This window comes from Misgurnus anguillicaudatus, chromosome 24 (assembly GCF_027580225.2).
Source record: "Misgurnus anguillicaudatus chromosome 24, ASM2758022v2, whole genome shotgun sequence".
NCBI lineage: Eukaryota > Metazoa > Chordata > Actinopteri > Cypriniformes > Cobitidae > Misgurnus > Misgurnus anguillicaudatus.
This window is the reverse complement of record NC_073360.2, coordinates 41,746,650-41,774,294: the sequence shown is the minus strand read 5'-3', so window position 1 is coordinate 41,774,294 and position 27,645 is coordinate 41,746,650. Positions and strand designations below refer to the sequence as shown.

General features: G+C 39.1%; 2 protein-coding genes across 4 annotated transcripts in view; both read left to right on the top strand.

The window, feature by feature from the left end:
- Window positions 1–27,645, top strand: part of LOC129437097 (uncharacterized) — a 524,696-nt gene that overhangs the window by 376,696 nt on the left and 120,355 nt on the right. The gene's annotated exons all lie outside the window — the stretch shown is intronic.
- Window positions 65–6,856, top strand: LOC129437156 (extracellular calcium-sensing receptor-like). Its single transcript, XM_055195329.2, has 6 exons — window positions 65–706; window positions 1,891–2,182; window positions 2,390–3,184; window positions 3,264–3,488; window positions 5,145–5,268; window positions 5,352–6,856. The coding sequence occupies exons 1-6, from the start codon at window positions 414–416 to the stop codon at window positions 6,245–6,247; spliced, it is 2,625 nt and encodes an 874-aa protein (XP_055051304.2). The 5' UTR covers window positions 65–413; the 3' UTR covers window positions 6,248–6,856.

Here is a 27,645-nt window from a genome sequence, read left to right as displayed (position 1 = left end):
TAAATTGTCACAGCATAAACAAACTAAAGTCTAAAATCAGTGGATTTCTTGAAAGTGATGAACACTACAATGATATTTTTTATAATGTTGCACAGGGGGTCATTACTGCACTCAAAGCTGGAGAATCATTAAAAAGATCTGACTCAGAAAAATTATTTGTTGACAGACTACTTCACAAAAGACAAAAAGAGATAAGAGATGGTACAGAAATGAGGTACAATAACACACAACTAACCTTGATATATTTGTAGCTAAACTTAGGTTCTCAAAAAAATTGCTGCAGGAAGATTGTGCAGGAAAATCATTATTTTGTAGTTCAGCTTCAATTGGTCTTTAGGTGGTTCCCATTGGTGTTTCTTGCATAAAGTAGCATGAGTGTAAAAAGCAAACTCGTATAATGAGGCTGATCCCAAATGGATTTTCAAAACACGATAAAAGGCAAATCATTTCCTGTTCTGCCACAAAGGCTCCTGCTCTACCTTCACATGGGCATGGCAAAGAAGACAGGGTCACTCCTGCTACTGCTGCTATATGGTGCTTGCATTCCAATCACAGCAGAAGTCTGCAAAATGCTTAGCCAGCCATTACCCCCAATTCTTTCTGCAGAAAGAGAAATCAACATTGGGGGGATTTTCTCAATTCATAAAAATGTTGTGGCAAAGATTCATCCTTTTACTTCCAAACCAGAACCAGTTACATGTTTCAGGTCTGTATGACACCATGCATTATGAATACTGTAGTATTAGAAATACTACTACTGCGACGGTTCACTTAAAAAGGAAAATTCTGTCATTATTTACTTATCATGAAGTTGTTCCATACCTGCACGACTTTCTTTGTTCTGCAAAATGTTTCTAACCAAATAGACCTGGAGCACGAAAAAATAATACTGTTAATAATAATATCTTAATTTGTGATTTGTGCAACCCAGAAGCAAACCACACTATGAAATTGTTACTTTTGGTCTCCTTTAAAATCACACTTGTTTGATCGGACCTACAGTATTATCATTCCATTTGTATTATACTGTAGTTGGTCTTTGTTTAGCTGTTATTCCTTTGGTTCTCGCTAAGAAAGAATGTGTTAATTTTTAAAACTTTGTTTAAAATTTTTTTGTTTTAAAATGTATTTGTTTTTTCTTTCTGTTTTATCGGTAACACTTTACAATAAGGTTCATTAGCTAACATTAGTCAATGTATTAACTAACATAACAAACCATGAGCAATACATTTGTTACAGTATTTTTTAAGCTTTGTTAATGTTAGTTAATAGAAATAAAGCTTTTAATTGTTTTTTTCACAGTGCATTGACTATTGTTAACAATTTTTAAATAAAGTATTAGTCATTTTGAAATTAACATTAACAAAGATGAATAAATGCTGTATAAGGGCAGTTCATTATTAGTTCATGTTAACTAATGTAGTTAACTAATGTTAACTTTTGAACCTTATTGTAAAGTGTTACCATTTTATGTTTTATAACTTGAATTATAATAAACAGGTCATTCTAAAATTAGCAAGCTGCAATATTTGTTGCAATTGCCTTTGTCTGTGTACAGTGAGAGATGTCCTCCTGGCACTAGAAAGGCTGTGCAGAAAGAAAAACCTATATGTTGTTATGACTGTATATCATGTACAGAAGGTGAAATCAGTAAAATTACTGGTAAAATACATTTGAATAACTATATTTATAAAGTTGGATAAATTATTGGTAGAACAAAGCAAAACAAAGATATTTATAAAGGATAGAAACATCTTGAGGGTCAGTAAATGATGACAGACTTTTCATTTTTTTGTAAACTATCCCTTTAATAGAGGTACTATTATTACACTTATTTAATGATTATTTGCAGAATGTACTGTAACACTTGACTGATGTTTATTGTCACAGCTTTAACTTTCGTGAGTTTAAATTAGCTCAGACACTGATTTTTGCCATAGAAGAGATAAACAACAGCACACAGCTGTTGCCTGGTGTCAAATTGGGCTATAAAATATATAATTCATGTGCGTCAATAAATCAGGCTATCCTGTCATGCCTGGCTTTGTTAAATGGCTTTAAAGAGATTTTGCAAAATGAGTCCTGTTCTAGACCACCATTTGTTCAAGCCATTGTTGGAGAGACAAGCTCCTCTCCCACCATTGCCATCGCCTCTTTACTAAGCCCTTTCAGTTTCCCTGTGGTAAGAACTCTCTTATTTATTTGCCACATGTTGTCATGATAAATCAATGCATAATGAACCACTTTAAAAATAATGAAACTCTATGAAAACAATTGGTATAAATATAACAATACTGTTGAACTTGGAGTGGTGTCAGGGTTTAGGGTCAATTATAAGAAAAAAGCAATCATTTTCTTAATACTTTGTTTTTTTCTTTTGTTTTTGTAGATCAGTCATTTTGCCTCATGTGCCTGCTTGAGTGACAGAAAAAGGTTTTCATCCTTTTTCAGAACGATGGCCAGTGATAATTATCAAAGCATTGCGATGGCTCAGCTTGTCAAGCACTTTGGCTGGACTTGGGTTGGAACGGTCAACAGTCGCAATGATTATGGTACCTATGGAATGGACGTATTTTTAAAGACAGCACACGAATTGGGAATTTGTGTTGAATATTCAGAGACAGTATTAAAAACCGATACACAAGAACAGCTACTAAAAACACTGGAAGTGGTTAAAAAAGGAACAGCCAAGGTGGTGGTGCTTTTTATATCAAACGTAGATTTCCTCCCATTCAAAAAATTGATTGTGCAACACAACATTACTGGGATCCAGTGGATCGGTACTGAATCCTGGATCAGTTCTCAAACTATTCAGGATACAAAGGAAAACAGTTTCTTCACGGGAGCCGTGGGCTTTGCCGTACAGAACATGAAGCTCGACGGCCTGCAAGAGTTTCTTTTGACTGTGCACCCTAATCAAGAACCAAAAAATGATATTTTGAAAGATTTCTGGGAAGCAACCTTTCAGTGCTCTTTCAGAAACACAGGAGGTAGCACAAGTAGCTGTACTGGCTCAGAACGCTTAACAGAAGTGCACAATGAATATACTGATGCATTCGACATGCGCATGTCAAATAAAGTGTACACGGCAACTTATGCTATTGCACATGCACTGCATAGTTTGATAAATGATCTTAAATTCTCCACCAACAGCAGCAAAGTAGAGGTGCCCACACCAAGAAAGGTGATTAAGAAGACAGAGAATTAAAAGATAAAAGTTGAACTGAAACCAATTATGTTTGTGTGTTTGTGTTTATACTCAGGTGCTGGAGTATATGAGAGATGTCAGTTTCACTGCCAAAACAGGTGAGAAAATATTTTTTTCGAATGGTGATCCTGTGGCAAAATATGATCTGCTCAACTGGCAGCCAACTGAAGATGGAGGTATGCAGTATAAACTGGTTGGTTCGTATGACCACTCACTGCCTCCAGAGCAACGTCTTAAAGTTAATCAGGAACTTATGGTATGGGCTGAGAACAGCAGGCAGGTATGTCAAAAATACATTATGAAATGTCTGTTCCAATAATTGAAATGAATCATTAAAGGCGCTCTAAGCGAATCTGTGTGACGTCACTTCTTGTTGACGTTCGAAGTGTTGTCAAACAAAACGTAGCGTAGCTAACTCCCCCCTTCTGTGCTTTCTGAACGAGTCATGAACGTGCCCAACCCCCCTCCCAAATCCTTCTTGTCATTTATTGGCTGGAACACTTTGTTATGTTTCGTGGTGGTAGGTTTGACCACTTTGTTTTTGTTGCAGTTTGTGGAGCCTGGGCTGTCTACAGAGACCGCGTTTTTTTACAGTGTCTTCAGGGGACAGGCAGCTAGCAGATAGTGAGGAGATGTTTACTGTATGAAACACTGTATGTTTTATGGCCTAAAACGCGTGAATTTGCTTAGAGCACCTTTAAGGCAATATGACAAAAATATATAAAAGCTCACTGGAAAAATAATGCAATCAATAAAAACAAAATTAATAATTTTTTGTATTTGGAAGATGCTTTGTCCAAAGTTACATAAAGTGCATTAGGCTACACATTTTTTAGTTGGCATGTGTGTTCCCTATGATTCAAACCTGTGATCATTACCAGTGGCGGCCGGTGACTTTGTTTTGAGGGCACACGATGCGAAGTTCGTCACAACATGTATGTAGCCCGTCGTGTGTGGTTTGTCATTTCAAAATATGTGTTCAGTGCATTGAGTGATCCTATGTGCATCACGTGTCTTGTCAAAATAAGTGCCTGCTGCAGACGCGTCTAAAGGGTTTATGATAAAAAAGGCGCTAGCTTTGGCAGATACTCGCATAATCTCATGCGTAATCAGAGTTTACTGTTAAGGGAGTGTTGTCGTGGAATTTTAGCCGCATCAAATAATACTCACTAAGAGTCAAAGTCAAGGATCACACAGACACACTGTCGACAGAATTTTCTTTGTCTGAATTTGATATATTCTGCAGAATAGGCTCTCACCCCTATGGTGCTAGAAGTTTAAAAACCTAAGAGCCCCGATTACAAGGTTGAACACACATTTATAGTAAGATGCTGAAACATGTGTAGTCATCAGTTTCTACGTCATTTAGAAGATAAGCTTCAATTTGTCAGTGATTAAGAACATGAACAGTTAAACACAAATCTAGTGAAATCATAAAACGTATGTCTTGTTCTCAGTACATGATGTTTAAGTCCTTGGACATTGTACTTTGCTCAAAAGACAGAAAGAGCATAATTCTGTACGTTAGCAGAAAAACATGATCTCCATATGAATCACAATTTATGAGCTTATGATTGTAATTAAAGAATGAAAAATAGGATGAAAAATAAAACATAATAATATGAAAATAAAAGCATAATAAAAGTCCTCCACTACAGTGTCTTGTGTGTATTTAAGGAATGTGAGCGTCTCTTTTATCATAAACTGTTTTGACGCGTGTGCAGCAGGCACTTATTTTGTCAAAACACATGATGTACATGGTTCACATGATGCAACAAACACATATTTTGAAAATACGAGCAACACACGACACCCCAAACACATATTTTGAATTTGCGCCCCTCGGAAGAGCATTCACCAGCCGCCACTGATCATTACACTGCTAACATAATTGAAATCATTATTTGGGCCGAACATGCAACTTCTCTTTTCACAGCTGCCGGTGTCTGTGTGCAGTGCGAGTTGTCCTCCAGGCACTAGGAAGGCTGTACAGAAAGGAAAACCTATCTGCTGTTATGACTGCATACAATGTCCACCAGGAGAGATCAGTAACAGCACAGGTACTACAGTAGCTCATGCTATAATACTGTACAATGGCCAGAAACCTGTGCTTCGTATTCATATTTGTTTAATTCCTTCACAGATTCTAGCGACTGCTTTCCTTGTGATTTGGAGTATTGGTCGAATGAAAGCAACGACGAATGTGTTTTAAAAATTATTGAATTCCTTTCCTATTCAGAAATCATGGGGATTGTGCTTTCTCTTTGTTCTCTCATTGGAGCATTAGTTACATCAATTGTATCTTTGGTGTTTTATCTTCATAAACAAACACCTATTGTAAGAGCCAACAATTCAGAGCTGAGCTTCCTGTTGCTCTTCTCATTGACTCTGTGTTTTCTCTGTTCACTTACTTTCATTGGTCGCCCCACTGAGTGGTCCTGTATGTTGCGTCACACGGCGTTTGGGATCACTTTTGTCCTCTGTATCTCCTGTGTTCTGGGGAAAACAATAGTGGTGTTAATGGCATTCAAGGCCACACTTCCAGGAAATAATGTTATGAAATGGTTTGGGCCTCCTCAACAAAGACTAAGTGTTGTTATCCTTACATTAATACAGGTCCTAATTTGTGTGCTTTGGTTAACAACATCACCTCCTTTCCCATATAAGAACATGCGTTATTACAAAGATAAGATCATTCTAGAATGTAATTTAGGTTCAGCTGTTGGTTTCTGGGCTGTTCTTGCTTATATAGGCTTGCTTTCAGTCGTGTGTTTTATTTTAGCTTTTCTGGCTCGTAAGCTCCCTGATAACTTCAATGAAGCTAAATTCATCACATTTAGTATGTTCATATTCTGTGCTGTATGGGTTGAATTTTTTCTAGCTTACGTCAGTACACCTGGAAAATTTACTCTAGCCTTGGAGATATTTGCTATTTTAGCTTCAAGTTTTGCTTTACTATTTTGCATATTTGCCCCAAAATGCTACATAATTTTGTTAAAACCAGAGGAAAATACAAAAAAACATATGATTGGGAAATAGTAATTCTAAGAAACTCAAGGATAAAAATTATTGGACAACAATGTGATGTAGTAAAGTAAACAACAATTGACAACTAAACTAAAAAAACATTGCCATGGAATAAAAAGCAGGCAAGCACAAATATATGAAGAGTTTGACAAATTTTGGTAAAACGTGTTTTCTATACCAAGAAAGTGACAAGATGAAAACCACTTTTTCGGTTAAAAACTTTCACATAGCATCTTAAGGTTATAATAACATAAAAACTTAAAATTAGTGCTGTAAAAAGCTTAATCGCGATTAACCGCATACAAAATAAAAGTGAATTTTTTTTGCATAATATATGAGTGTGTGCTGTGTGTAATTATTATGTATATATAAATAGACATTAGATGCATGGGAGACTTGAGAACTAAAAACTTAACCTGCCAGAAGATGGGGAGAACAAGTTCCAGAGAATGCCATGGCTAGCCCAAACACTTCAGCTCACACTTCAATCAGTCATATAAAAAGCAATAAAACTAGTGCACGGTGTGAGGAAATCATCAGCGGCTATTGAAGAACTGATCAAAAGATGTAGCAAAGCTCTGGTCCGGGATTTTAGCACACGTTGAAACAGCACGTTTTATATGCTGAGAAGACCAGAACAGAACTTAACCAACTACTTGAGAATTTTGGCATGGACACTAGTGTTGTAGTTCTTGAGACGGGTCTCGGTCTCAAGACCACTTTTTAAAGGTCTTGGAATCGACCGCATTTTTATGTCTCGTCTCGGTCTCAGGCAAAGAGGATTTAGAATTTTATTTCAAGACCACAGCTGATGCACACTGCAAAAAATTATTTTCAAGAAAAATAAGTATTGGTATTTTTGTCTTGTTTTGAGTAAAAATATCTAAAAATTCTTAAATGAAGATGCTTTTTCTTGATGAACAAAACGACCCAAGAAAAAAAGTCTAGTTTTTAGAGCAAAAATATCAAAAGTAAGTAATTTTGTGCATAAAACAAGCAAAAAAATCTACCAATGGGGTAAGCAATTTTTTTCTTGAATTTTTCTTGAATTTAGTATTTAAGAAATTTTAGTGTTCAAGATTTTTTTTCGTACCCCATTGGCAGATTTTTTTTGCTTGTTTTATTCACAAAATCACTTAAATTTAATATTTTTGCTCTAAAACCTAGATTTATTTTCTTGGGTAGTTTTGCTCATCAAGAAAAAGCATCTTCATTTAAGAATTTTTAAATATATACTGAAAACAAGACAAAAATACTAAGAACATTTATTCTTGAAAATCATTTTTTGCAGTGCACATCACAAATAAAATTTTTATCATTAATTTTATGCAGGTTATTCAGGTTTGCCATATGATGTTGGCATTGTTTAAGTTTCTCACAATGACAGTTTTTCTAATTTTAGTGGATGGCAAGCCATGGAAAGACAGTTCAGATTAATGGTTAAGTTGATTTCAGCTCTTTAGTGTTTGTTCACTTTTATTTGCTTATAGACAAAGATAAATTCCCACATATCTGCAATGCCTTTGATTATTTTATAAACTTCTCTGATGGCACACACACACACACACACACACACACACACACACACACACACACACACACACACACACACACACACACACACACGCATGCACACACACACACACACACACACACACACACACAGACAAGAAGTGCCTAATCATATGCATATTCCACATTCCACAAGTGTTTTAATGCAGTGACTTGCACTGGTCTTGACTCGGTCTCGACCCTTTAAAGTCTTGGTCTTGTCTCGGTCTCAGCCTGTCTTGGTCTTGGTCATGACTTGGTCTCGGTTTAGGTGGTCTTGACTACAACGCTAATGGACACTCTTCTCACAAGCGATTGGACTAAGCTAGAGAACCTTGTCAAGCTGCTTGAGCCCTTTGCTGTCTACACAGACCAGCTTCAGAGTCACAGTCAGTCACTCTCACAAGTAGTGCTATGCCTGCTCAACCTTGAGGCACACTTGCTGATGACTGCTGTTGGAAAGCAATTAGCTCAAGTACTACTGAAGACCTTGTGAGAACGTTGTGCTGGAATTCTTAGCCTTGATTCCACCACTCCTTGAAGACATCAGGTGGTGAACCTATGAAGGTATATTTGGTGCAAAACAACTGCACACCTGTGACAGTGGAATTTGTATTTATAGAGATTATCCACACATGTGTATCAGTAAATTTGAAGTCACAGAAGAAGAGTTGCAAACTTGTAGATTTTTTTTCTTTCCCTCAAATACAACACAACAGTTACACATTCACAAATCCTTCAGTGCAGCTGCACAAATCCCATTTTACAAATCACAGATTAAGAAACTCACAAGCTCACATTTTTTGCTACAATTGCTGCAGTAAATATGGTGCATAACCTACTTGAACACCTGCATCAAATAATGTGAAGTCACACACAAATTTTGTACATTCGCAAAATCAGTTTGTGCATCTGTGCGATGAGACTTGCATGTGTGTACAAATTTTTTTCACAAATATTTTTTTATTTTTTTAATATTTTCTAGCACAAACACAAGTACATAAATACAACTGCTTGAATCTGCTGCTACGAGTTTCAAACACTCTTTTTCGTGTGCTCTCTCTTTTGCACCAAATATCTTTGAGATAAATGGTGCGAAAATGAATTGTACCTGCAGGCTACAGCGAGCACTGTTCAGCACTGCCCACCAGGTGGCGCCCGAAACTCACTGAAGAAGAGTTTTTTAATTACCAACAATGTTTCAGCAAAGTAAATCGCCTTTATCAAGGTATTATTTTCACCCAGTGACGAACAATATAAATGGGAGTGCTAATTATACACACATGAAGGTAATTACGTACAATACTCCAATGATTCATTAGTAAACAAAATATAAGTTCCATAAATTTCAAACCATCAATATAAGTAGAGTAAAAAATACAAGCAGCAAATACACACATAGGCCTACATTTAAATAAGATACCAAATGATGTAAGTCTCATTCACACATTATTTGATGCAGGTGTTCAAGAAGGTTATGCACCATATTTACTGCAGCAATTGTAGCAAAAAATGTGAGCTTGTGAGTTTCTTAATCTGTGATTTGTAAAATGGGATTTGTGCAGCTGCACTGAAGGATTTGTGAATGTGTAACTGTCGTGTTGTATTTGAGGGAAAGAAAAAAATCTACAAGTTTGCAACTCTTCCTCTGTGACTTCAAATTTACTGATACACATGTGTGGATAATCTCTACAAATACAAATTCCACTGTCAGAGGTGTGCAGTTGTTTTGCACCAAATATACCTTCATAGTGAACCTGCAAGCGCTGCCTTTGTATGAGCCAGCTATGGCTTTGTTATGTCCTGTACGTGCACCATGTGTGTATGTGGATTGAACTCAAAGCTTTAGGACCTCAGAACAGCTCTTTGTCTGTTACGGTGGTCAGCAGAAAGGGATAGCTGTCACCAAGCAGAGGATGTCTCATTGGATTGTAGATAAAATCACCCTTGCTTAGGAATAATGGAATTCCTTGCCCCTTTGGGTTAAGAGCCCATTCAACCAGAATTGTGGCATCATCTTGGGCATTTGCTTGTTGATCTTTGCCAACAGACATTTGTAGAGCTGCTGGCTGGGCGACACACCTAACACATTCACTAGATTTTACAGTGTTCGTATCGAGCCAGTATTCCTTTTGGGTTCTCCCCCCAAATTGATGAGAACACCCAGGAATGGCTCGTGTGTCGGCTTGCATCCTTTATTTTGGTGCTGCACAACCGCACCACTATTGAAGGCCATTAGTGCAAAACACAATTTTTTTTGTACTCCTCCACCGCTTGGTGGCCGATGTTGTGGAGCATCGGCTGTCATGTATTCTTGAGAACCTGGGTGAGGCTAGTGCCCGCATTGCATCCCCTTGAGGGTTCCTATGTGAGTATTTCTGTGGAAAGTTTTCTTTTTACCATGTTTCCCTTAGCGGAGTCTGCTTCGTGCCCCTCTAGTATGAGATATTACTAAGAGAGTTCACGTCATGACGTGAGTCAGTGACGTCTCCGTTCCCTTCCTTCAGGTAACCTACTTTCCGGTACTTTCCCTCTACCCTCTACTTTCCGGTTGAATGACGTCAAAGTAAGAGTGTTTGACGAAACTCTGCCCACAGAAATACGTCAGTCAGCTCAAACGGGTCAGGCTAAGATAAGCTGCTGTCGAATCACAACACACTTAACAAGCTACACAATTAGAACTCATTACATATTTCTGATAGAGGGACATCATAGAACAAGGAAGACACCAGCCTGTTTTTAGGACAGTGAAAAGAGCGCTATAGAGATAAGTAAATTGTGTAAAAAGTTGTTTTTTTACATGTGAAACATGAACACATGTTTTCTCTGTTTACTTACTTTCATTGGTCGCCCCACTGAGTGGTCCTGTATATTTTTTCCAAGGTCTTTGCTGCTAACCATCCGACTACCTGCCCGCTAGATCTCATACCCACCCATCTCCTACAGGCCATAACTCTGTCGGTTATACCCACATTATCAATTCATCTCTTTCTACTGGTACCTTCCCTGCAGCATTTAAGGAGGCCAGGATAACCTCGCTGCTGAAGAAACCGACACTCAATCCTGCTATGCTAGAGAACTACAGACCTATTTCTCTTCTTCCCTTCATTGCCAAGACTCATGTGGTGTTTGACCAGCTCTCCTCTTTCTTCACACAAAATTACCCCCTGGATAGCAATCAGTCTGGTTTCAAAAGTGGTCACTCCACTGAGACTGCGCTGCTCTCAGTCATCGAAGCCCTAAGGCAGGCAAGAGCAGCCTCCAAATCTTCTGTGCTGATCTTACTGGATCTATCTGCCGCTTTTGACACGGTCAATCACCAGATTCTCCTGTCGACCCTCATGTCTATGGGTGTCTCTGACACATCGCTTCAGGAATTCAAGTCGTATCTCTCAGGTAGGTAATTTCTGGTATCCTGGAGAGGTGATGTGTCCGAACCCCAACGTCACGATAACGGGGTGCCTCAAGGCTTTGTGCTTGGACCACTGCTCTTTTCGATATGCATGACATCCCTGGGTTCTGTCATTCGAAAACACGGCTTTTCCCACCACTGCTATGCGGACAACACTCAACTCCACCTGTCGTTCCACCCTGATGATCCAACGGTGACTCTGTAGCTGTCTTTAAGAATCGTCTAAAAATCCATCCCTTCTGCCATTACCTCATTTCCTAATATAGGACTTACTATCTTTCTCTATTTTTCCTTTATCTGTACATTCCTAAAAAAACCTACTAACCAAAAATGTACTAACCAACTCTTGGCTAATGGCTATGTATACTGTGTTGGACTTGATGAGACTTTTTCCAGTGCACTTATGTATTGCTGTTCTTGTGTTGCTATAATTGCTTCTATTGTTAACCTCATTTATAAGTTGTTTTGGACAAAAGCGTCTGTTAAATGACTAAATCTAAATGTAAATGAAATGGCTTGGTGCTTCTACATAAAATTATGAAATATTATAAAGAATAAGATCAATCTTGAATGCAGTCTGGGTTCTACTGTGGGTTTTTGGGCTGTTCTGGGTTTTATTGGTCTACTGGCTCTCTTGTGCTTTACTTTGGCTTTTTTGCCTAGGACGCGGCCTGATAACTTCAATGAAGATAAATTCATCACATTCAGTATGCTCATATTTTGTGCTGTATGGATCACATTTATCCCAGCTTATGTGAGTTCACCTGGAAAATTTACTGTAGCTGTGGAGATATTTATTATTTTAGCATCAAGTTTTGGATTTGTATTTTTGCAAATGTACACATAAATGTTACATAATTCTGTTTAAGCTTGAACAAAATGCAAAACAACATATGATGAGGAAAACACAATTGAACTCCTAATGAGAAATAAAGTAGCATGGCTCTTGTTACTTTGTATTGTTTATATTGTTAATTCATAAAATGTTATACTATGTATATATCAAGAATGATAAACAATGATATTGTTAAAAGCTTTTATAAATACTGTAAGATAAGATTGAGCAGATCCATAGTTTTTTTTGCTTTTGTAGATGTTTCACAGATGAATGCTGCCAGTACTTTTAAACAAGAGATCTTAGATTTATCAGATCTATTTACTTTTTAGTTAATAGTCTCTCAGACACTGTAATATTGTTAAATGCCACTATCTTGAAAAGCTTCACTAAGATCATGATCTTTTAATTTTAGGGAAATAATGCAGAACATTTTACATTATTGGTAACTGTTCAAACACTATAGATTCACATACAGTAGATATGATGAATGGTATGATGAATGGTCAGGAACTGATTCAGCAAAATAGACAATTACATGAAATTAAGACTAAAGTATGACTGCAAGATTTAAGAAAATCATTGGAATATGTTCTCAACTATATACAATAAAACATATATTTGTTGCAGTTTTTCATCACATCGTGGCTCTTCTAAAGGCAAGAAATAAAGAGCAGACTTTCCTGGTTTCAATTTTTACACTCTTTTCTTGTTTCTTCAGAATGCTTTGTAAGCAGAGGTGAAAAGCAAAAACACAAAGCAACACAAACAACTTTGTTGTAATCTGAAAAACAGGCTGATGCAAAGGCTCTAGTGGCTTGTATCTGCCCTCAGGCAAATTTCACAGGTGTCTGTACAACATGAACAACACAAATAATCTTTTAATTAGCACAGCTGAACACTACACCATATTACTGTTATAAACATGTAAAGGGGTGAAAAATATAAGCAATGAATAAACAAATGATACAACTGATTACAGTTGTTAAATCAGGTGTATTTATTAAATTGCTTTAAGATTATGAAATCACACATAGGTTTCATCTAAAGTCTCAAATGTGTAAATATCCAACAAATACACATAAATTTAAACACACTTCAGTATATTTAAAAAAAGAGAGTAAACAATTTAAAGTTTGTATTTAATGGCACACAGTCCAATTATGGTAGCACAGAGGGGACAAAAATCTGAAACATATATTAATATATATTTAGAATTTAGAATATGGGAAATTGACATGATATTTTAGCCATGGCAGCACTGTCTTCAAGTGTAATATGCTATATGACATCTTAAAAAAATAAACTTGAGTTTAATTCTGAGTAATTCTGCTGAGATAAAGGCCCATGCATCTTTACAAAGTCTACTTTAGAGATTCAGAAGACAATAATATTGATTATTTCAACATTAACTTCTCATCAAATTTACCCATTTTAATTGCACATACAATCTACATTCATTTAACAGCTCCATACTCTTAAATAATTTTAACAATGGTCTCTTTTGTATTTTACTTAATATGGCTCAGTCGTTTCTGGTAAAATGGTTCAGCACATCTACATGTAGAGATATATTCATCACAGCAAATTATTTCTACTTTTAGGGGTGGTCACTATAATCAATAAAGCACACTAGCTAAAATTTGCTTCTTAATCGGCTATATTTTTTCTATTTCAAATGTATACTTACCGCTGTCATTCTTAATAATAATACTGGTTTCCATTTATTGATGATACTTCATATATGTTCAGCAAAAATTAAATGATACCATAAAATGATTGCAAAAGATTTAGCTTTTGTTAAATGTTTTACTGTATGTGGATTTGTTTTTACATAGAGTAGCCTTTCTTTTACTCTAACCAGACTTGAAAAAAATACACAGGACAGAATAAGACAAGTTTATAATGTTTAATAAAATAAATTCCATTTAGAATAAAAAATCCATTTAGAACCATTTAATATTAAAGGTTATATCTTTTTAAATTATATTTGTTAGATTTACGCATTTGGTAGACGCTTTTTTCTAAAAGACTTACAGCGCATTACAATGTATACATATTTTTGTGTATTTCCTCATATTTTTGTGTATTTGAATCATGACCTTTGCGCTGCTACGCAGTGCTCTATCACTAAGGTATACAGAAGCACATAGTGCTCATAAATTACATATAGCTATTTGCAAAAAAATATAAAGAACGTACAGTTACCCTTGGATATATAGAAATCTACCAGTCAATAAAACAATGACACAGCATAGTGATTCAAACTTTTACTGTAATAAAAATATGGGTCTGCAGGTGTTTCATTCACACAGCATTGGCACTTTAACCTTCTGGGATCTTCCCTTGCTTTCTCAGTTTGGTTTCTAAATTAAAGCTCTGAAAAAATATATGTACTTTATAATCGTCTTTTGAACACTTTTGGGCTGTGTTCACACAGCAAAGTTTTGGAGTGACAGCCACATTACAGCCACAGCCTCACTCACTTCACAATCACCTGCATCATCATCATCACCTGGCGCACATCATCACCACTCACTATAAAAGGGGGCATGACGGGACATGACGTCTACATTCCCTTCCTTCAGGGAACAAGGGTAACATACATTACCAAGATGTTCCCTTTCAGTCGGTCACGTCGACATAATGTGGATGACCGATGTATTGGGAATCATTACAAAGTGCCATGGATGCTGTCCCTTCCAGTGCCTCCCTTAAAAGTTTCTTAGGTGGTAATCTACATATTTTACTACATATTGAGGTCTCCGAGGTGGCTTTCCAATGAGACTACACTGGTAAAGAGACTGCAGAGGCAACTCTGCTGAGGGAAAATGTGGGCTTAGTTTTTACTCCATTATACATTGTACATTATACATATGGGATCCCCTAGGGGTCACTCATGTGAATGCCAGGCATTAACATACTTAAAAATTCAGCTGATGAAAGGCTGGCAGCAGACCCTCCACTAGGTCTGACTGCAAAGGGAGTTGGAGGAAGTACAATATTCTACAATAGCATAAAGGCAATAATGTAGCGCCATAATGTGATATACACAAGCCGGGACTCTCAGTGCTTGTACCCGTTTGAGGTGAGAACACATGAGGAAACTGGCTCGACAGGAACAAAATAACCTTGCAAACATGTTAGGTGCCTCCCAGCATACAGCTCTACAAATGTCTGTCAGTAAGGCCCCACAAGCCAATGCCCAAAAGAATGTTATACTGCAAGTAGAGTGCTCCCTTAGCTTGAGCGGACACGGCATGCCCTGCTTCTATCCTAAGCAATAGTCCACTATCCAGTGTGACATCCTCTGCTTGGGGACATCTTTTCCCTTCTGCTGTCCTCCATAAAGATGAAGAGTTGGTTTGAGGTCCTGAAGCTTTTTAAGTTTGGTCCACATACAGTTGCAAAGCACGTACGGGACCAAACTAAGCTAAGGCTGGTTCTTGTTCCTCCAAGGGCAGAGCTTGCAGGTTCACCAGCCATTGACCATTGAAGGGAGTGGTGGTAATCTTGGGCACATAGCCGGGCCAGGGTCTTAACGTTACTCTAGGCATGAGTTGTTGACTGAAAGTGTGTACAGGTCCCCTGCACTCTTTATCGAGGCCAATGCAACAAGGTTCAAAGTTTTCATGTGCTGAAACTTGAGCTAGACTGACTGCACTGCTTGTAGGGTGAGTCCTAGAGTGGTTTTAGTACCACCGAAAAGTCCCAAGACGGTATAGAGGAGGGCTGAGGTGGATTAAAGTCCGTTGCCCACTTAAGACACCTGATGACCAGGTCGTGCTGACCTACCTGCCCAAAGGTTCATGGTGGACAGCAATTGCAACGATATACTTAAATTGCGTCCCATCCAAGGACCAACTGGATTTTCCACAGGTCCAAACGCAGATGCCATATTGTGCCCCATCTTTAGAAAGAAGATCCTTCCTCAGGGGAATCTGCCAGGGAGGGCTGTCGCAAGGAGCATGAGTTGGGGAAACCAAGTAGGATGTGCTTCTCATCCTGCCTGACTTTGTGCAGTGTTTGTAAATTTTGCCTCTGAAAGAGAAACTCCTCCAAGTATTTAACGAGAGGCAGGTGCAATACCAAATCAGCTTTATTTGCTTTGAAAGCCAGCAGATCATCTGCTCACAAGAGGCTCTCTATCTGCTCAGGAATCTTTGGGTGTCTGAAGCTGGTTGGACAGACAATACCACAGCAGAGAGTCGCCTGAAATCCACCTCTTTCATTTACCCCTTTTGAGTTGAGTGTGTGCGTTGCCTCTGTCTTGTGTGCTTTATCACCTCAGCACAATATCCAAAAGAGTGAATTACCTAAATCCCCATGACCGTCACAATCATTGTCTCTTGTACCCCATCCTTTGCCTACCGGCACTAAGAAAGCAGCTGTGAAGCTCCGGAGGGACAACCTGCATATAACAGTGCTGAACAAGTCTGAACATCTTGCAGTTCCGATGGAGGGTGCATGATTTTTTTTCTCGTATATATTCTTTTCTCATTTTTATGAAAAGCACTTTGAATGACCTCGGTGTATGAAATGTGCTATACAAATAAACTTGCCTTGCCTTGCCTATAAAGCCCTCTGAATCTGTTGGTTCTCCAGAGGATTCGGTATCTGTCATAAGAGTGGAGTTGGGGGGAGTCATTTTCGGATCCGCTTACTCCTTTGGGTATGACCCCGAGATGGCAGCCATGCTCGCTCATGCGGCAGCAGCGGTCGCTTGGAATGGACACAACCTCCACCACCCAAATTATCCCTCCTCGACATCTGATACTTCGGGAGTTTCAGAACAGTGCAGTCCCAAACACTATTCTTTCTTGAGGTGCATGACGAGATGACAAGATATTGAAAAATCCTGTTTTCCTTACGGAAATGGCTGTATCAGCTGTCACCCCTCACCGCTAAGAGTTATGCCAGTATTCTGACAGTGTAGCGCCCGGTGCCTTCCACCTGGAGGGACCGGCCAACCCTTCCCTCGTGAGCATGTAGGTATTCCCCCAGTCTGACGTCTGAGTGTAGCTACCGTGCTTGGAGGGAGGTGGCCTCTGCAGTCCACGCTATGGGGTTGCTACAAGTTCACCAGGCAAAATTTACAGCAAAAGCCGTTGGACATGCTATGTCTAGGAATGCCATCGCTGGCTGTGCTTGGCTGACATGCGGGAGCAGGACAAGATACAACTCTTAGAAGCTCCGGTGTCCCAGGCCGGACTGTTCCACGAGACAGTCGAGAACTTTACCCAGAAGTTTCCGACTGTCAAAAAACAGACTGAGGTGATCACACAGATCTGTCGGCAGCAGTCCGCTCCACTCTGCCTGCTCAGCTCGCTACCCGAGGTGGAAAAACGCAATATCAAGCGGCCCTGAGACGGGCGACCTGGAGATGGAGGGCAGGGTTGGGAATCCTTGGTTTTCATTCATTATGTTTAAACCACAAAATGAGAGAAATACACCTCCAGGTCTTCAGAGGAACACAGGAGCTAGGGTCGGGCTCACAACCCTCCATCCTCCCCCTTCTCTATCGCCAGCAGGTGTGTTGAAGTGGCCGGGACCCTCACACTGGAGTCTCTCCAGCTCAGCCACCCATCCGTGGAGCCCGGGGAGTGTTTGTTACGCCTGCCTGTTTTCCCCCTGCTGGTTCTGCTAAACAGTGCAGGTGTTATTTAGGGAACAGTGCATTCTATTCGTAATCAGTCCTCTTATATGGCGTGGATATAAAATATCTGTGGCGTCTGAGAGTCTCTCTCTATTTTTTTCGTAATATATCGTTTTCCCCTTTTTAATAGTTCTTTTTTTGTAATTGTTTGTGTCAGAGTTTATGCATATTTAGTTACCACACTCCCGTGTTTTTTCCCTAGACATAAATTGTTTAATAGTTGTTTCTTTGTTTTGTACATAAATTGGCTTATTGTTTTAATCATTTTTTGTTTGTCTCTTTTATGTTGGGGTATATGAGGCAGCCGTAACATAGAAATGGGGGCTTGTTCTGGATTTTGAGCATTTGTTTGATTTGTTTTTATTGTCTCGTCAGGATTTCCTGAGGATTGGCTTGCATTCCGGTTAGTTAGAGTGTTTCAGCTGGGCTGCATGTGAGCGGTCCTTCTGTTGGAACACTGTTTGTTGTTTTGTTGATTTCTTTCTATTTTTGTTTGGAAGGAAATCCTGGATGGGGGTACACTTCTCGGGCAGCTGGACTCATTTGAAGAAAGGCTGTTACTAGTGTTGTAGTACTCGAGATGGGTCTTGGTCCCGAGACCAGTCTTGAGACCACTTTTTAAAGGTCTTGGTCTTGTCTTGGAATCGACTGATCTCAGACGAAGAGGACTCAGAATTTTATTTCAAGACCGGCCAAGACCACAACTCATGGCATATCACAAAATTATTTTTTATAATGAACTTTTAAGTAATTATTATAATTATTATAGTTTGCAACTAGAAATGCTGACAGAATTGCATTTGTTGTATAATAAACACTTAGAGGTTGGGATCCACAGCGGACACAAAACCAGAAAATGGGGTCAAAATGTCTTAAACATTAAAAAGTTTTGTTTTTAAAACCATAGATATGTGAGTGCATGTGTTTATTGCTCTATGCAATAACATGTTTTAATCATTATCTTATGAGTATGGGATAATGATATGCCTAAAATAACTTTTATATAACCAGAGCGCTCAGAATTACATTTATTGTGTAATAAACACATATTCACAGTTGGTTTTAAGGTGTCATTAGATTAAAACAGACCCAGAATATGAGATGAAAATGTCTTTAATCGTTTTAAAAGTTTCTTAATGGCCGATATGTGCACGCATCCGCGTATGTTCTATTGTAAACGCCGGAGCCCCTATCTTTAATGGCTTGAACAGAACCCTCTGCTTGAAAAGCTTCACAGATCTCGTGAAGCGAATCAGCTTTTATTTAGTTTAAAATAAATAGGCTTTAGTCTAAAGAATTGTCGACCTACGGTGGTTTTGGTACAATTCATTGCTTAAATATAACCGTACTGAATATTTCATTAAATAATTTTGTACTGTTACAAACTTTTAGATCCTGCAGTGTCTCCCCTAAAATAGGGTCTGGTGCTCTAACTAAAATCTAAAATAAACCTTTTAGTTATTGTCAATGGGGCTGAATTACACTTATTTTACCAACACAGAGTTTTAGAAACAGTACGGTCCACTGAACACCACCGCTGTTCAGGCACACTAGGGCCGCTGGGTGATAACGTATGGTGAGGAGAGACTCATAAAAACTGTCCGTCCAGAACCCGACCGCACAAAACAACAAACTTTTTTTTCACATCAATAAATATGACGAGCACTCACAAGCAGTGTTGGGGCTAGTTACTCAAAAAAGTAATATATTACGTATTACATATTACTCTCAAAAATAGTAATGCCTTACTTTACTTTATTACTCCCTGGAGAAAGTAACTAGTTATATTACTAGTTATAATACTAGTTACATTTTTTTTCTGGACAAGAATGTTTATTTGGGCAAGCCACGGCCAAGAAAATATCCAAACACAAAACCCCCAAATCAATAAAAGTTACAATTTTATTAGATTAAATTTGGCAACAATTTACTCATTCAAAATACAGGGATGACAACAGGTTGCAATTCATTTTAGATGGACACCTTTAAATGGACAGCTGATGAAAGAATGACGGTTCACAATAAATTATTTCCTAAAAAAGACTTCCAAGAGTTCTGTATTCTTAGCAGGGGGATACCATGATGTTAGTGCACATTATTTACCCACCAACTATAGACGGGTTGCAAGTTTACAAACATTACAGGGTGCGCGCGCAGCCAGGAGGCAGAAAGCCCGAGTGGTGAGCTGATCCGCTACTGCAACAACCTTAATTATTGAAGCGTTCTTTATTGTTTGTATATAAATAAAACTTGATTTTAGTAGGATCTGTTTTTCTGTCTTTATTTTTGCAGTGTTACTGTGATACATGTATGAATTATGTTAGGCTAGTAACGTAATAGTCGAATCTACTGGTATGTTAACATCAGGCACCCAGCACTGACTCTGTTGGTACTATTTTCCACTCAACAACTCCTTGGGACTCCGCTACTAGCATACAACACAATGCACGTCTCTTCTTTCTGCCTCTCGGTTGCGCGCGCAACCAGTTAATGACGTCGCCGTGCAACCCGTCTATACACAGCAATGCACAGCAAATTCATCCAACACCCAAACATATAAATATATCAATTTAACACCGCAAAGTAATAAATACACAATCAATTCAATAAATATCATTAATATCACTCAAGCTAAAGACACAGCCTTCGTCAATTACGGTAAAATTGATATACAAAATTGATGGAATAAACAACCTGCACGCAACCCCTGTTTACATACAAACAAACAATGAAATGAGCGCCGGGAGACCGTGACATAACCTCACATTCATCAAGGTCTCCACGGCGAGAAAACCCACCGTAAATACACCACCTTTTAATACAACATAAAAATTACTGCTGGCTTCCTTACCCGCTACCGGACACGGGGCACAGCGTTCGGAGAAACATTAAAGAGTGTGCACTTCACTGTCAAGTTATTTTCCTTCCGTTGAACATAATAAAAAAATGACTGAATCTCCACCTGTCGAAACAGCTTTCTGTTGCTGGGAACCTTCCTCTGAAAAAGAGCTTGCCGTTGTTGACGCTTCCATTTTCCCGATCTGTCTTTGAGTGTGCAGCTCTGTGCTGCCGGGTGTCGACCAATCGGTGATGGTAAATGATACCTCGTGCCAAACTTAGACCAATCACTGTTCCATTCACGCCCTCCTCCCATACCCTTTTGTTCTCTGTGTTGTGTGCCTTGTGTGATGAAGGTGCTACTGGCGAATGTAACGCAAGTAACTAGCTCGGGAAAACTGTAATAATATTACCATTTTCAGACGGGTAATGCGTTACACTACTAGTTACCGAAAAAAGTAATATTATTACAGTAACGCGTTACTTTGTAGCGCGTTACACCCAACACTGCTCACAAGACTAGAAACATACACTGGAATACCATGTTCAAGAAACCTTTTATTTTGACAATGCGAACCGTGTTACATTTATCGTAAATACACATGTATACACTTGGATATTAGATGACATTAATGCATTCAAACCAGTAGAGGGGCTGAAATGTCTTAAAACGTTTAAAAGGTTCTTAACGCCATAAGAGCGCATCAGCGTACGTTCTCTGGCAACGGTGGTTCGTGCATTCATGTGTTTTAATCAGAGACTTGATTAAACCCTTATTTTGTCAGAGCGGACAGAATTACATTTATTGTGTAATAAACACATATTCACAGTTGGTTTTAAGATGTCATTAATTTAAAACAAACCCAGAAGATGATATGAAAATGTTTTTAATCGTTTAAAAGTTTCTTAACGGTAGATATGAACACGCATCCTCGTATGTTCTCTATTGTAAACGCCGGAGCGCGATCTAATGGTGTGATCAGAATAGTATGCCTGAAAAGATTCAACTTTTATTTAGTTTAAAATAAAAAGCCTTTAGTCTAAAGAATGTGTTATTGGCGGCCCCCGGTGGTTTTGGCACAGTTCATTGCTATACCCATGCTGAATATTTCATTAAATAATTTGTTACAAGCAAATGCTTTATTTTGACAGAGTGACCATTTTACACATTATCACAGCGGTTTTAAAAGACACTAGTTTACAAGCAGCCCCCTAATGTGAATTATCTCACACACAGACGCTCAGAGCAGCTTCTGTAAGTTTGAGGCTGATCAGAAAAATAGATAATAGCAGATTTAAGTTTAACCAGTTACAACTAAAATATTTTATTCTTGCGTGACTTTAAAGAAGGCTCTTGACAAAACAAACATATTATCAAGTTGTATTTATAAGATATACGCATTCAATTCACCTAAAATCTAAAATAATACTTTATTTTTGTCAGAGCAGACAATGTAAGACTCGTTGTATAATATACATATATTCACACATGGTTTTAAGAAGCATTTAATTAAAAATAAACCCTTAAGATGGGATGAAGACGCCTTAAAACATTTAAAAGTTTGTTAACGTCAGATATACGTTCTCTGTCACCAGAGGTGCACGTATACACATGTCTTAATCAGAGAATTGGTTGAAGAATCCCCTAAATCTAAAATAAACTCCTATTTTGCCATAATGGACAGAATTACATTTATTACGTTTATTTTAAAATGGCAGATATGAACGCTCACCCGGCGCTTTGTCAGGCACCGCTGGAGAGTGATCTTTAATATGCGTGAAACTATAGAGCAGGTCATAAAAAGACTCACGGACAGGGGCGTTGCACAAGATCTCGGGCCCTATGCATAGGCAGTCCTGATGGGCCCCCATGCCCCATCCCCATAATATATTCTAGACTTTTCAAGGGCCCTCTCTTCCTTTGGGGCCCTGGTAATCAGTACTGGTTTTACCCCCACTCCGACGCCCCTGCTCACGGACCATATGAACCGTTTAAAATTTTATTTAGTTTAGACTTTCGTCTAAAGATTGTAGTATTGACGGCGCCGAAGGTTATGGCTTAGGTCATTGCTTAAACTTTACACGTATACGGAATATTTAATTAAATAACTTGTGATGTTACAACCAAAAGTTTTAATCAGAGCCTTGTTCATGATTTGTCTAAATCTAAAATAAGCATTTACTTTTTGTCAGCGTAATGGTGAATTATTTTACCAACATTGAGTTTTAGAAATCTTTACTCGTTTACAACACGCACCCGCTGTGAGACACTCAGTGGTCAGACGCGCGCGGGCTAGAAAGGAGGGAGGGATGGAGGGGGAGAGAGACGCTGGCGGCAACTGTCAAACACGAGCTGTCAAAACACAACCTGTCAATAAACATGACAGCATAGGCTTGACATAAAACACACAGAGGAAAAACAACCCGCTAAATGACATGTCGTAAAACGATCACAGTCCGGACACTCGCTGTCAAAAAAAGACAGCTTGTACACCGTTTGATTGATTGTCCCGCCCCCTGTCAAACATGAGCTGTGAAACACGACCTGTCAGAACACGACCTGTCAAGGGGGTCATAAATCATTAGTTTGACGAATGCTGGCCCGCTATAACTACTAAGGTTTCTGGATAGGTGCACCAAAAAACAACTAGAACTTGCAGAGAGTTATGCTATTGTTTTGACTAGTAATGATTGGAAGCGCAAGGAAGATTTGTTAAAGGCTATTAGCCAGTTGATAACCAAATGAATTTTTGTTATAGGAGATGAGACTAGTTTTAGTAAGGTATTGTCGCCATGTGTAGAAAGAGATTTAATGTCAAGAGAAAAACAAACACAGTTTGAAAAAGAGAGACTAAAAAGTTATTTCGAAATCGTAGAAATTACCTTGTTAAAAGTTCCCTTACATGCGGTACATCTTTCTTCTGATCTGGTAACTGGTGAGGTGATTTTTGGAGTACGATCTTCTCTCCCTGTGCCAGGTGTTGCTTTTATATTGGGGAATGATCTTGCTCAGGAAAATGTTTGGGGAATGTTAAAGTCCTGTACCGTCTACTGTTGTAGTTTCCTCAACTGTGTCTGATAAATGTGGTCAAAAATTTCCCCATGTGTTTCCTACCTGTGCTGTTACCCGAGCCAGAGGAAAACAACTCAAAGCTAATCAACTGTGTGAAGGTGAAGTTTCTTTACATCCCGACTGTGAGGTTACCATAGAGAATAATTTACCTGTTCGTTTTGAGAATTATGCTGAGAAAAGTGATTTGCTATCAAAGGAAGTTGTTAGTGGGACACGTGAAGATGAATCACTTAGTATGACCTTTACTGATAACATCATTTGGGATTCATCTGATTACTTTTCTGAGGAATCTGTTCCTCAGGGGGATGGGATATCAGAAAACTTTTTGTCCTCTTTTTTAATGTTTCTCGAAAGAACTTGATTCAAGAGCAGTTAGCAGATGCAACTCTTAAACCTTTGTTTTCAATTGTTTGTCTTGAGGGAGATATTGAGACTTCGTTGCCTCCTTGCTACTTTCTAAAAGAGGGTTTGTTCAAGTTCAAGTATGCTTTATTGTCAATTTCCACATATACAGTACATACATGCAGAGAATCAAAATTGCGATACTCTTAGACCCCGGTGCTTACAGATAACATTTAAATTAAAGCCTAAAAATCTAGAACAAATATAAAATGGAGAAACAATTATACAATAAGGGAATGTAAAAAAAAGGAAAAAAGGCATATAAATAAATTAAAAATAGATTTTAATAAAGCAGCGCAAGGCAAATGACAGATATAGGGCAAATCAGTGAAGTGGACAAGATATTTAGTGCAAAACAAATCCCTTATTAAAAGTATCTCAAGTCTGATTAAAGTGACAAAGGGCTCAGAGCACTTATTTTATTTAACTGACTGATGAGGTAGTGGAATGACTTCAGTTCCATGCTGAATGAGGTAGTGAGCAGACCAATGCTGCACAAAGTGACTAGTGCATGCCATCATTTAATTTGTTTAGGGGAGGGGTTCATAGTTCAGTGGTGCCTGGGGCAGAAGAGGGGAGGAGGTGGCAAGTTCGGGAGGAAGTTCAGCTTCCTGACAGCCTGGTGTATGAAGCTGTCCTTCAGTCTGCTGGTCCTGGCCTGGATACTCCGCAGTCTCCTCCCTGATGGTACCAGACTGAAGAAGCTGGGTGATGGGTGAGTGGGATCACCTGTGATGCAGAGGGCTTTGCGGGTGAGACGTGTTCCATAAAGGTCCTGGAGGGAGGGGAGAGAAACACCAATGATCTTCTCAGCTGCTCTCACTATGCGTTGCAGAGTCTTTCGGCAGGATGCGTTGCAGGCGCCATACCAGACAGTGATGCAGCTCGTCATGATGCTCTCGATGGTGCCTCTGTAGAAGGTGTACATGATGGGGGCCGGGGCTCTGGCTCTCCTCAGTTTGCGGAGGAAGTAGGAAGTTGTTGCTTAGACGGTGGGTCAGTAAAACTGAACCAATTACTAAAGCTTATGTTCAAGTGGTAGTTCCTCCCAAATTAAGCCAATCTGTGATCAGGTCAGCTCACGATGGAGTGGCTGGACATATGGGGGTGCGGAAAACATATGATCGACTGCAACAAAGATTCTGTTGGCCTAAATTAAAACAAGATGTGTCCAAGTTTATTTGAACTCATCAATGTGTGCCAACCCACTGGTAAGCCAAACCAGAAAATACCTGTGGCTCCCGTCCAACCTATACCAACAATATCAACACCATTTGAGTATCTGCTTGTTGATTGTGTATGTCCCTTACCTAGATCAAAGACTGGTCATCAGTATTTACTAACAGTTATGTATTTATCTACTCCATATTTAGCTGCGTATCATGTTAGGTCCATCACTACAAAGTCTATTCTCAGAGCTTTAACTGATTTTTCATTTCCAGTGCATACCACCCTCAGTGTCAAGGGGCCCTTGAAAGATTTCATCAGACCTTGAAGTCATTGCTGCAGTCATATTGTGTGGAACTTGGCTCTGATTGGGAAGAGGGATTGCCTTGGCTGCTTTTGGGTGGTCCTACTGCAGTTCTTGCTGATAACTGGATTCCCACTGAACCCTGTAAAAATGTTCTCGATTACATAAGTGATTTTCAATATCGGCTGTATGAAGCTCGTGCTGTTTCCCAGAGAAAGCTGGGAAAGTCACTGAGAAAGATGGAGAGGTTGTTTAATAAGCAAGCAGTTTCTCGAAAGTTTGAGATCGGAGACCAAGTATTAGCCTTGTTGCCTCTTGTAAATAACCCATTTCAAGGTCCTTATCCAGACCTAAAATGCCTCTCTGGACAGAATTATCTGTTAAAAACCCCAGAACGATGTTAGGGAGTACAGGTTTGCCACATAAATCATTTACAGCCTTATTTTCCTCTTACATCTTCTGTTGGTTTAGTAACCACTGTGTTAGATTCCTCATATTTGAGTGAAAGGTTAGGGTATTATATTTGAGTCCCCAGCCGGGCCCCCTGTGGGATGTTACGACGGGCGTATCGGGGCCGCGCGACGTTCGGGGACCGCACGGGGGTCGCGACACTTTTCCATTAAACCAATGTTATTTTCCGCAATGGGTTTGCGGACGCGCTCCTCGTGACCCCGCGCGGTGTCAGATGGCCTCTGGGGGGCCCCCGATCGACTTATTCGAATCTGGAGAACGTAGCTCCAAAATAAGACAAGGTTGTCCAAATGTTCTCAAAATCACTCATCATGATCCTCTTGATGGCCTAGACCAGGGGTTTTCAAACTTTTTGGGTGTGTGGACCACTATTTGTAATCAAGAATTTTCACGGACCACCTCATAATACTCATTATAAAATATGTCTACACAAAGTCCTGAATTAATCTGCACATCTAAATAATCTTACTTCACCAATTAAGCAGCATGCATATAGGGTAAATCCCATGAAGCATGAGGTTGCTTGCTTATTGAAGAACAACCTGCCTGAGTCCAGTTTTAGTGCTTGGAGTTCCCCTTGTCTTCTTGTAAATAAGCCTGATGGATTTTAGAGGTTTTGACCGACTATCGTAAGTTGAATTCCATCACTGAGGATTGTTATCCTTTACCCCGCATAGATGATTGTGTGGATCGAGTGGGTTCTGCGAAGTTTGTGAGCAAATTTGATCTTTTGAAGGGGTACTGGCAGGTCCCATTGACTAATAGGGCAAGGGAACTTTCGACATTTGTAACACCTGACGACTTCCTTCAATACTGTGTTATGCCGTTCAGCGTTCGAAATTCTCCAGCCACATTCCAACGCCCTGGTTAACAAGGTGTTGTCTGGATTAGCTGGTTGTGAAGCTTATTTGAACTATGTGGTCTTGTTTAGCTCGTCCTGGGCAGACCACTTAGTCCAGATAAGGGATTTTTTTGTTCGTTTGACCGAGGCCTCTTTAACTTTAAATCTGGCAAAATGCGAATTTGGAAAAGCTACTGTCACTTATTTAGGTAAGATCGTGGGAAATGGTCAGGTTCGTCCAATTGATGCGAAGATTATGGCTATCTGTGCTTTTTCAGTACCTACAAATCATAGAGAGTTGCGTAGGTTTCTGGGAATGTCTGGGTATTATTGTGGATTAGACGCCCCACTTTCTCCTTGTTTGTTCTTGTCACATCATCTGCGGTGCCCTTACGACATTCTGAAAAGTTGAGATGTTTTAACTCGATGCAGTGTGGATGCGCCTGGAAAAAATTTACGCATCGCAACGGCATTGCTTCCATTATGAGAGCTTATATCACGCAGTCTACATTAATGAATTAAATTCATCACATTCAGTATGCTCATACTCTGTGCCATATTGCTTTTTTCCAGCTTTTGTCAGTTTGCCTGGAAAATTCCATGTAGCTGTAGGTTTGAAATTTGATACAAAAGGCAATGTATAGATACTATAGTGATAATACAGTTAACTCTTTCACCGCCATTGACGAGATATCTCGTCAATTAAGAGAAAACCCTTCCCCGCCAATGACGAGATTTTCCGTCTTTCCGCAATACTGCTATTATCCACCAGGTGGCGCCCTTCCGCAACTTTTTAAACCCGGAAGTATTGCCTTATGGCAAGCGGCTGCATGTCCGTGTCTGTTTTAAAGATCGCTCTG

Bases quoted from the DNA above. Each gene is read 5' to 3' on its own strand.
- LOC129437156 (XM_055195329.2), top strand. From the start codon at position 414: ATGGATTTTCAAAACACGATAAAAGGCAAATCATTTCCTGTTCTGCCA. The intron at 3,185-3,263 runs GTGATTAAGAAG...GTTTATACTCAG, and splicing joins AGGTGCCCACACCAAGAAAG to GTGCTGGAGTATATGAGAGA. The intron at 5,269-5,351 runs GTACTACAGTAG...ATTCCTTCACAG, and splicing joins AGAGATCAGTAACAGCACAG to ATTCTAGCGACTGCTTTCCT.